We start from the raw sequence: 12,123 nt of genomic DNA on the forward strand, positions 1-12,123 counted from the left end.
GCACAACGTAAAGAAAAATTATTGTGGGAACACAGCCTAAGTATTAGCTAGTACACAGCTGCCTTGATTTAAAGTGATTCTGATTAACTCCATATAAAGTTTAGCTGTGCTAGTAGGCTATTCCTGACATTTTCTTAGATGCATTTTAAGCAAAAGCCATGGTCCATAAACAGCATACAACACAGCAAAGGGATCACATAATAAAGTTATCAGTCAGGAGAAGGGTTGAAAAAAAATGGCAAGGCATTAGATATAATACGGAACACTGTGAAGACGGTCAAGAAGTGGCATAAATTTGGTACAACAGTGAAACTAGCTTGAACTGGACGTCCCTCAAAATTTAATAAAAAGGTGTAAGGGGTGTAGAAGAAGACATCGAGTGAAGAAAAGTTAATGTGAATAATAGGGAATATGAATGTTTTTATGGTTATATGTTTTTATAAAGTTTTTACATTTTATCCTTATGGCCGGTTTGTGTCTCGGTTTTCCTGGAGGTTTTACCTCAAGGCCGTCCCCAGGGAATGGTGAGGGCTGTAGGGGAATCATTACAAGGTATAAGGATATAGTTTGCATCACACAGGGTAGTATATAGTTAAAAGCCCACATATGGGGAGTGGTTAGATCAGATAATAAGGGGAAGTACTTCCTGCTTCGGGAGTTCAGTGAGAGTTCTAGTGAGAGTGTCCGGTGTGACAGGTTCAAGTTCAGCGAGTGCAGCAGCGGCAAAATGTCCTGTCAGTGTCAAGTCTCTTATACAGCATGAGGATACATCTGAAGTTTTGCACAGACTCCGGGGCAGTCCAGAGAATAGGACTCAGAAGAGGCATCAATTCCCATCACTCTTTCTTCACTTGGTGGAAGAGGTCGGTCAGGTCATGGCAAGAGGGAAAGATAGGAAGTCCCTGGTACCAACAGAAGCTGTTGAGGCGGGGGCAGGTCCAGCAGAAAGGAGGCATGAACTGATAGTGGACTGGGCAAAGGGAACATCACCAAAAAGGGACTCAATCTGTCTGCCGCAGCAGTATGTATCCAAAATGCACAGTAAAGCTGAACCTGTTAAATCGGACCAAAAGACTCCTGCTATGTGTCCAGCTGTATCTGGTCCCAAGGACGGGGAGGTAAAAATGACTCCTGTATGACAAGTGAGTACAGACCAAATCCCACAACACATCACACATATGTCAGATTCCTGTTTAGGGGCTTCAGGGCAAAGAACTCAGTTCCGGTCCGCAGCACTAAGTCCTGATACCACCCCCTCCCTCTCCCCCTTTCAAAGGCAAGAAGATAATCGATCCAGGAGGCCAAAGAAGCAACCTTAAAAGTCAAAGTCAACCTTCCAATGAGCCTTGCCCATATGTCTCTTGATAATAAGCCAAACCTTCCACCCAGCCAAAACAAACATGTGCCTGCAAATGGAATGTTGGACTTGGCTTCTTGTCCTACGTGATGTGGCAAGGATCATTAAAAGGATTGATATTGACTCCTAGTATTGCTACATTCAAAAGGTGGCACTAGAGTTCAAGTCCTCTTTCTCTCTGAAGAGTATATTTGCATATTTAAATTTTCAGAGAAGCACTGTATGGCCTGTTAGATGCCTTACACCAACATGGCACTCTCCACAAGGAGAAATGTTACACTTTAGATTTCTCTCATTGATGTATTTAAAATGTTTATCCAAGACTATGATAGGTAATCAATATTCGATTGTTGGGGGTCTGATGGGCTGTTCCTGTTCAGTACACGTTTTATATCCAACTGCCACCGTAACTGATTGTAGCAGCAGGGGCTGCTAGGGTCAAAAAGTTCAGGAACCCAAGCACTGAGGCATATGTTTTGCGATGTCTTCTCTCTGGCATCTTCATAGCTCCTCCTCTAAAGGGGTGGGCCGGAATATCTACTCTGCACACACTTACATTAATTAAATAAACAAATCTCTTCTTTTTTGTGATCTTGTCTCCCTGGGAATCGACCTCACAACCTCTATCAGTGAAGGCAGCAGCTAACGCTATGAGCCCACAGGCACATTATACTGGTATATAGAGATTGATTGTGTATAGCAGTATATTTGTATGTACCTGTAGTCTAAAGGGAAACTAAGAGTCAGAATTGTTTCTTCCCATGCAAGATTACTAAAAAATAATGAAAAACAATTACAGAAATGTTGTCTTCTCTTCTTTAGTGAGATCTGGTCTCTCCAGGAATCAAACCCACAACCTGTGTCATTGCAGGCAGAAGCTAAAGCTATCAGGTACAGCTTACACTAAGCAACTGTAGCAGGATTTTCTATACTTGAAGTTGCATCACAGCCTCTGAACCCACAGGCAAATCATACTGATACACAGAGATACATCTGTACACAGCATTGCATTTCTATGTACCTGTATTCTAGAGGGAAAATAAAAGTCATTTTTTTTATTCATATAAAACTACTTAAAAATAATTAAAAACAATTACAAAAATGTCATTTTGAATGCGCTTTTTAAAAAATAATAAACATCACAAATCATCAAATAACGTGGACACATATCTGTTGTCCCTGTAATGATAACAACCAGCACAATGCAGTGCTCAGATTATTTACAGTGAAATGGCGTGAAAAAAAAAGTTGTGATTTTTTTCTCCAAAAAACCTATTAAAAATGTAATAAAATTTTAACGCTGAGGCCATGTTCACATGTAATGCTGTGTTTTTACTACTGCTTTTTTTTCTGCAGGTGTCCGCACCACACAATGCAATAACAATCTTCTTAACAATACTCAACGTGTGCACGTGGCCTTAGGCTACGCTCCCACAATGAGTTTTTGAAAAAATGCAAGAAATCTATTTTAATTAATGGGTGCAGAAGTGGTGCAGAAAATCTGCAACATAAAAAACTCACCAAAAGCTCATCGTGGGAACATGGGCTCACTCTTCTGTAAGGCTACGTTCCCATGATGAACTTTTGGTGTGTTTTTGATGTTGCGGAATTTCTGCAGCATTTCTGCACTCATTATTTAAATTAAAATAGTTGCATTTTTTCATTGCGCTTTTGAGTGTGTTTTTTAACATGCATTTTTATTGCATTTTTGATGCTGCATTTTTTTGTCTCTGGTATATCATGCTTTACATAAAGCAGACTTATTTTGATACTTCCTGTTTTTTTGCTTTGACAAACCTTATTGCTATACTTAGGCGGGGAATACGTGCATTTTTTTATGCATTTCCGCCTCAAAAATGCACTAAAAATGTATGTGCTTTTTTTGCTGTGGATTTTCTGCATCTAATGTAAGTTTATGGGGAAATCCACACAGAAAACTCAGTGTACCGGCAAGAGAATTTGACATGCTGCAGATTTCAAAGACGCATCGCAGGTCAGTTTACACAGCGTTAAAAAGAAGCACAGTGGGCCTGAGATTTCTATAAATACCATCCACTTTGCTGGGACTGCAAGACGCTGTGTTTTTGATGTGGCCTAAAAGTTGGGAGGTAGGACCAATCCAAAGTGCAAATATACTGTACATGCAACATGTCGGAAAAAAAAGTGCATTGCTTGGAAACTAATATCCACATAATTGTGCAGCGCACTGGCAAAAGCTTTGAATGTGAGAGATGTACTACGTTCCACTTACATGTGTACATTCTATTTGTTCTGATTTTAGAAACACATGGAGGTTTCCCACAATATATATACAGACATACACCGCGTGCAGAATTATTAGGCAAATGCGTATTTTGATCACTTTGATACTTTTTATACATGTTGTCCTACTCCAAGCTGCATAGGCTTGAGAGCCAACTACCAATTAAGTAAATCTGGTGATGTGCATCTCTGTAATGAGGAGGGGTGTTGACTAATGACATCAACACCCTATATAAGGTGTGCTTAATTATTAGGCAACTTCCTTTCCTTTGGCAAAATGGGTCAGAAGAGAGATTTGACGGGCTCTGAAAAGTCCAAAATTGTGAGATGTCTTGCAGAGGGATGCAGCAGTCTTGAAATTTCCAAACTTTTGAAGCGTGATCACCGAACAATCAAGCATTTCATGGCAAATAGCCAACAGGGTCGCAAGAAGTGTGTTGACCAAAAAAGGCGCAAAATAACTGCCCATGACTTGAGGAAAATCAAGCGTGAAGCGGCCAAGATACCATTCGCCACCAGTTTTGCCATATTTCAGAGCTGCAACGTTACTGGAGTATCAAAAAGCACAAGGTGTGCGATACTCAGGGACATGGCCAAGGTAAGGAAGGCTGAAAAACAACCACCTTTGAACAAGAAACATAAGATAAAACGTCAAGAATGGGCCAAGAAATATCTTAAGACTGATTTTTCAAAGGTTTTATGGACTGATGAAATGAGAGTGACTCTTGATTGGCCAGATGGATGGGTCAGAGGCTGGATCAGTAAAGGGCAGAGAGCTCCACTCCGACTCAGACGCCAGCAATGTGGAGGTGGGGTACTGGTATGGGCTGGTATCATCAAAGATGAACTTGTGGGACCTTTTCGGGTTGAGGATGGAGTGAAGCTCAACTCCCAGACCTACTGCCAGTTTCTGGAAGACAACTTCTTCAAGCAGTGGTACAGAAAGAAGTCGGTATCGTTCAAGAAAAACATGATTTTCATGCAGGACAATGCTCCATCACATGCATCCAACTACTCCACAGCGTGGCGGGCCAGTGAAGGTCTAAAAGAAGAAAAAATAATGACATGGCACCCTTGTTCACCTGATCTGAAACCCATAGAGAACCTGTGTTCCATCATAAAATGTGAGATCTACAGGGAGGGAAAACAGTACACCTCTCGGAACAGTGTCTGGGAGGCTGTGATGACTGCTGCACGCAATGTTGATCGAAAACAGATCAAGCAACTGACAGAATCTATGGATGGAAGGCTGTTGAGTGTCATCATAAACAAAGGTGGCTATATTCATCACTAATTTTTTTGTTTTTGCATGTCAGAAATGTTTATTTCTAAATTTTGTGCACTGATATTGGTTTACCTGGTGAAAATAAACAAGTGAGATGGGATTATATTTGGTTTTTATTAAGTTGCCTAATAATTCTGCACAGTAATAGTTACCTGCACAAACAGATATCCTCTTAAGATAGCCAAACCTAAAAAAAAAAACACTCCAACTTCCAAAAATATTAAGCTTGGATATTGATGAGCCTTTTGGGTTGATTGAGAACATAGTTGTTGATCAATAATAAAAATAATCCTCTAAAATACAACTTGCCTAATAATTCTGCACACAGTGTATAAAAATTGATTTGTGCTGCCATTTTCTGAGCCCAGTAACTTTTTTATTTTTCTGTTTATGGAGCTTTGTGAGGACTTGTTTTTTGCACCCTGAGCCAATGTTTTTATTGCAACCCTTTTTGATCACTTTTTTATTGTTTTTTTTTTGGGGAAGTGCTGTGACAGAAGAATGGCTATTCTGCTGTTTCAATTTTTTTTTTTGCTTTTCTCCGTTTAACGTATGGTTTAAATAATTTAATGTTTGATACAACCGACTTTTTCAGTCATGATGATACCAAAAGTATTTTTGTAATTTCTTTACTTTTGAATGGGGAACAGGGTTTTTTGAGCTTTCACACATTTTTTAAAACATTTTTTTTTTATTCATTTCTTATACCACGCCAGCCTTTGTTTTTTTTTTTATTTTAATACTGGAGTAGTGCCACTAATGTAAGTTCCCTGATCCTGGTATTAGGCTATGTTCACACACCGTGTTTTTTTAGCGCTTATTTTTCGGCACCAAAACCTGATCTCTTGACAGGTAGTTTGTTCAGGATTTCACTTGCTTTTTTGCTTGTTTTTGGGTGCATTCTTTTCACTGTCATTTTATCTCTTTATGTATGTACATAAAGTTCAGTGAAAAAAAATCTTATTCTGGTTTTGGCACAAAAAACACTGAAAAAAAAATGCTGAAAACCCTGACACCTGCGTTTTTGGTGCGTTTTTTTCAGCGTTTTTTTCACTATCAATTACTTCCAATGGGTGAAAAAACACTGAAAGAAGTGACATGCTCTATTCTACAAAAACAAAATTGCACAAAATACTGATCAAATAAAAACCATGATGTGTGCATGAGATTTCTAGAATCTCAGTACTGTGCTGGTACTGTAAAATGCAGCTGAAAATTTACATAAAAAACGCATCAAAAAAACGTCTGAAAACAAGCAATGTGTGAACATAGCCTTATACTTACCAGCCGCTGTCTTCAGCTGTTCACGGTGTGGCTCCAGTAGCGATCTGCCATCTTGTGACCGTAACTTCTGACTGATCTGAAGTCATAAGTAACAGTCAGAAGCTCTCAAAGTAAGTCTATGGGAGCCTCGTTCTGGCCTCGTTCTGTCCTTCCAGATTGCCCAGCAAACAGTGGAGCAGTTCGGTAGGTCACAACCTGCAAAAGACAACCAGAGCGGCTCCGATAACAGATGAAGACAAAGGGTGGTGAATATATTACTAGGGGCAGGGAACTTATATTAGTGACACCACTCCAGCAGTAAAATAAAAAATGCAAATGAAGATTTAAGACCACTGGGAGGTTTTAATTTTTTGATAATCAATGTTCTTACATCGAATGACTTTATCCTCTGTATGTTCTTACTTTCTTTTTGCAGGCTTGATTTTTGTTCATTGACTACCTCCGGAAGATGATGTTCACCTTGCTGCTCCTTGTGTGTAAGACGGGAATGTTAGTGGCTCTTCTAAGCAGCACAGACCCGACAGTTACTGTCTCCAAAAATCTAACGGAAGAAGGGAATATTACCGACACTCAGTGTGGGGGTCAATGCAATGTCAAATGTCATCTCCAGAACCAAAATTTTGAAGTGTTACCATCTTGTCTTGCTTCAAATACTGAGGACTTGAATTTGAGTTTTAACAATATAACTGTAATTAGGGACCAAGATGTGGTTTTTCTTCCTAAACTTCGCATCTTGTCTTTATCCCACAACCGAATCAAAGAGATTCACTGGAAAATTCACGTATTGGCTGGACTGGAGTCACTGGATCTAAGCAATAACCAGTTATCAGTTGTACCAAAGTGCCTTACGTTGAAGAATCTCACAAGGCTATCGCTTGCTGGAAATCCTATATTGCTCATCCATCCATTTGCCTTCTCCAGTTTTCCAAACTTGGTGTGGCTTAATTTATCTATGACAATGATCGGAAGAGATTCATCTGAAGAAATTGGTGGGTCAGCATTTGCGCTTAATGAAACAGAAGCCCAAGAGGATTTATTAAAGTCACTCAATTATCTTGATCTAAGTGGTACATACATTAGAAGAGGTGAGTCAAAATTATAATAAAAAATAAAGAATAATTCAGATAAGTAAAGCTTTATACAACCCCTGGCAAAAATTATGGAATCACCGGGCTCGGAGGATGTTCATTCAGTTGTTTAATGTTGTTGAAAAAAAGCAGATCACAGACATGGCACAAAACTTGTCATTTCAAATGGCAACTTTAGGGCTTTAAGAAACACTAAAAGAAATCAAGATAAAAAATGTGGTACTCAGTAAAGGTAATTTTTTTCAGACCAAGCAGAGGGAAAAAATTATGGAATCACTCAATTCTGAGGAAAAAATTATGGAATCACCCTGTAAATTTTCATTTCCAAAACTAACACCTGCATCAAATTAGATCTGCTCGTTAGTCTACATCTAAAAAGGAGTGATCACACCTTGGAGTGCTGTTGCACCAAGTGGACTGACATGAATCATGGCTCCAACACGAGAGATGTCAATTGAAACAAAGGAGAGGATTATCAAACTCTTAAAAGAAGGTAAATCATCACGCAAAAGATGTTGGTTGTTCACAGTCAGCTGTGTCTAAAATCTGGACCAAATACAAACAACATGGGAAGGTTGTTAAAGGCAAACATACTGGTAGACCAAGGAAGACATCAAAGCGTCAAGACCAGAAACTTAAAGCAATATGTCTCCAAAACAAGAAATGTACAACAAAACAAATGAACGAATGGGAGGAAACTGGAGTCAATGTCTGTGACCGAACTGCAAGAAACCGCCTAAAGGAAATGGGATTTACATATAGAAAAGCTAAACATAAGCCATCATTAACACTTTAACAGAAAAAAAACAAGGTTATAATGGGCTAAGGAAAAGCAATCGTGGACTGTGGATGACTGGATGAAAGTCATATTCAGTGATAAATCGCGAATCTGAATTGGGCAAGGTGATGATGCTGGAACTTTTGTTTGGTGCCGTTCCAATGGGATTTATAAAGATGACTGCATGAAGAGAACATGCAAATTTCCACAGTCATTGATGATATGGGGCTGCATGTCAGGTAAAGGCACTGGGGAGATGGCTGTCATTACATCTTCAATAAATGCCCAAGTTTACATTGATATTTTGGACAGTTTTCTTATCCCATCAATTGAAAGGATGTTTGGGGATGATGACATCATTTTTCAAGATGATAATGCATCCTGCCATAGAGCAAAAACCGTGAAAACGTTCCTTGAAAGAAGACACATAAGGTCAATGTCATGGCCTGCAAATAGTCCGGATCTCAATCCAATTGAAAATCTTTGGTGGAAGTTGAAGAAAATGGTCCATGACAAGGCTCCAACCTGCAAAGCTGATCTGGCAACAGCAATCAGAGAAAGTTGGAGCCATATTGATGAAGAGTACTGTTTGTCACTCATTAAGTCCATGCCTCAGAGACTGCAAGCTGTTATTAAAGCCAGAGGTGGTGCAACAAAATACTAGTGATGTATTGGAGTGTTCTTTTGTGTGTTTGTTTTTCATGATTCCATATTTTTTTCCTCAGAATTGAGTGATTCCATAATTTTTTCCCTCTGCTTGGTCTGAAAATAAATACCCTTACTGAGTATCACATTTTTAATCTTGATTTCTTTTAGTGTTTCTTAAAGCCATAAAGTTGCCATTTGAAATTACTTAAGTTTTGTGCCATGTCTGTGATCTGCTTTTTTTCAACAACATTAAACAACTGAATGAACATCCTCCGAGCCCGGTGATTCCATAATTTTTGCCAGGGGTTGTATTAGTAAAAGTACTTAAATGATTACCTATGCTAATAATTAGTGATGAGCGAACCTGTGGATGTTCGGGTTCACCGGTTTCAACGAGCATACAGTAAAAAGTTTGGTTTGGGTCCAAACTTGACCTCGATCTTGACCCCAGACCCGAACCCAATACAAGTCAATGGGGACCCGAACTTCAGGGCACATTAAAATGGCTGTAAAATTGTCATAGTCAGGGCTAGGGGGCTGCAAAAGGAAGCTAAATCGGGGTAAGAGCAGAACAATTGCCCTGCAAACAAATATGAATAGGGAAATGACTTAAAGGGGTTTTGTCACCATACCATTCATGGTAAAATAGGAAGTAAATGAATAACATAAAAAAATTAACAGTGCCCTCACAGAGACTGAGGCTAGCTATGTCCAGTTCAGTCCAGTACATTAAAATACACACTCAAGGTAACCTTAGTTCACAGCCTTCAGGTGTTCCAGTAGCTGGAAACTCCAGCAACCTTAAAATGTCCCTCAAAGTTTCCCATGAGGTTTCCGGTCCTCACAGCTGCTGGGAGACCCGGTGGCTTTGAAAGGTTACCTGAGTTCGAGCCACTGGGTAGCACCAATGCCGGACTATTGAATGCCGGAGCACAGAATGTCGTACTCGCGGTCATTCATCAGTCCGGCACTGGCACTTGCAAAGCAAGAGAAACAGCTGCTATGAACTCAGGTGGCCTTATTGTACTTGTTAATGAATAAAAAATAAATGAAAAAAATGGGGTGCAGTCCCCCGTACATTTCATAATCAACAGAGGGAAAGCTGATGGCTCGGGGCTGATGTTAATATTCTGGGAAGGAGACAATATCCATAAAGGTTCCCAGGCTATCAATATCAGCTCACATCTGTTTGATTAGCCTTTACTGGTTATTATAGGGGAGACCCAAAAAAAATGACTTGGGGTCCCCCCTATATTCAATAACCAGCAAAGGCTAAACAGACAACTGTGGGCTGATATTAATAGCCTAGGAAGGGGCCATGGTTATTGGCCCCCTTTCAGACTAAAACCATCAGCCCTCAACTGCCCCAGAAATGGAGCATCCATTAGATGCGCCAATTCTGGAGCTTAGCCTTGCTCTTCCCACTAGCCCTGGTGTGGCAAGTGTGGTAATAGTATTGGGGTTGATGTCAGCTTGTATTGTCAGCTGACATTAAGCCCAGGGGTTAGTAATGGAGAGGTGTCTATAAGACGCCCCCCATTACTAACCCCATAGTCAAAATGAAAAAAAAAACACTTAGAATAAAGTCCTTTAATTGAAATAAAGACACAGACTCCTTTATTTGAAATAAAAATAAAAAAGCAAAGTTATACTCACCTTTATGCCTAATCCATTGATGCCCATATCCCCTGTAAAAGAAAAAAAAATAATAATAAAACACCTTTTTTCTCACCTGGCCAATGAGAAGATAATCCATTTGTCCCTCGACGAGTTCAACTCTGCTACATCTAGATGGCAGGCTGAACGGTGGCATGAATCCACCGTTCAGCTTGGCATCCAGAAGAGACAGTGAGCTGCATGAGACAGCATCAGTGCCTCGCAGTGACGGGAGAAAGATCACCGGAGTTCATAGCTGATGAACCCCCAGTCACCTCACTTACAGTACCGCAGGCTGTGTGAGACCTTTCTCACACAACAAGTGGTGCCATAAGTGAGGTGACCGGGATTCAGCTATGAACTCCGGTGACCTTTCTCCCATCACCGCTACACACTGCAAGAATGTGATTGCGCTCTTGTCTCAGTGTGTGCCAGCTGGCGTGGATAGCGGTCGCATTACTGATATGACCGCTATCCAAATCATTTGGATCGTCGTTGGACAGATATGGATTATCGTCGGACAGGTGAGGAATATGGTGGTTTATTATTTTTTGTCTTCTCGTTGGACAAGTGAGGAATATGGTGGTTTATTATTTTTTGTCTTTTACAGGGAACATGGGCATCAATAAATTAGGTGTAAAGGTGAGTATAACTTAGCTTTTTTATTTTTATTTCAAATAAAGGAGTCTGTGTCATTATTTCAATAAAAGGACATTATTTTAGCTGGGTTTTCTTTTTGCAATCTAACTATGGGGCTAGTAATGGGGGCGTCTTATAGACGTCTCTTATTACTAACCCCTGGCTCGATGTCAATGGCCATAAAACAGCTGACATCAACCCCAAAACTATTACCCCGCTAGTCACCGCACATGGGCAAGTGGGAAGAGCCGGGCAAAGCGTCATAATTGGCACATCTAATAGATGCGCTTTTTCTGGGGTGGCTGTGGACTGCTATTTTTAGGCTGGGAAGGGCCAATATACATGGCCCCTTCCCAGTCTGAGAATACCAGCTCCGAGCTGTCCGCTTTAGCTTGGTTGGTTGTTGAAAATGGGGGGATCCTATGCCATTTTTTAAAATTATTTATTTTAATAATTTAAAAAAACGGCATGGGACCCCTCTATTCTTGATAACACAGCCATAATAAATCTGATAGCTGGGGGCTGCCGCCTGTAGCTGGTGTTGCCCACACAGTCCTACCCAGGATATTATGGCACCCCACAGTCCCACACAGAGTTTGAGCATTCCCCACAGTCCCACACAGAGTATGATTGACCCCACAGCCCACCTCCACACAGTAAGATTGAACTCAAAATCCAACCACACATGATAGACCCCGCAGCCTCCCATAAAGCATGATACTCCTCACAGCCTCACATGCAGTATGCTCCCACAGCCCCCATACAGGATTATTGCTCTACAGCACCCCGCAAAGCATTATTAACCCCACAGCCTCCCATACAGTATTATGCTCGCATGGGCTCTAACACAGTGGCCCCCACACTTACATTATGTTGGCCCCCATACACTGTGATGCCCCACAGCACCTCCATAAAGTATGGTGAACCCCATAGCCCCCCCATACTGTATGAAGTCTCTCACATTATCCATACAGTATCATGCGCGCATGGGCCCCAACACAGTGTGATTACCGCTACACACACATTATAATGACCTCCACAGCCCCCCATACACTATGATGCTCCACAGGATCTCCATGAAGGATGATGAACCCCACAGCCCACATACAGTATGATATCTCTCACA

The 12,123-nt window shown here is 40.6% G+C and overlaps 1 protein-coding gene across 3 annotated transcripts in view; it reads left to right on the forward strand.

Annotated features, from left to right (window-relative positions):
• Positions 1-12,123, forward strand: part of LRRN4 (leucine rich repeat neuronal 4) — a 50,341-nt gene that overhangs the window by 17,090 nt on the left and 21,128 nt on the right. For 2 of the 3 annotated variants that reach the window (XM_073673335.1, XM_073673336.1), the window contains exons 2-3: positions 2,180-2,248; positions 6,604-7,273. In XM_073673335.1, coding sequence (XP_073529436.1) covers positions 6,637-7,273 — 637 coding nt within the window. In that variant the 5' untranslated portion in view covers positions 2,180-2,248; positions 6,604-6,636. The remainder of the gene's footprint in view (positions 1-2,179; positions 2,249-6,603; positions 7,274-12,123) is intronic. The other variant, XM_073673337.1, reaches the window with a different exon arrangement.

The sequence above is a fragment of the Phyllobates terribilis genome, unplaced genomic scaffold, assembly GCF_046119375.1.
Source record: "Phyllobates terribilis strain yellow unplaced genomic scaffold, ASM4611937v1 Scaffold_3__8_contigs__length_932513732, whole genome shotgun sequence".
Taxonomy (NCBI): domain Eukaryota; kingdom Metazoa; phylum Chordata; class Amphibia; order Anura; family Dendrobatidae; genus Phyllobates; species Phyllobates terribilis.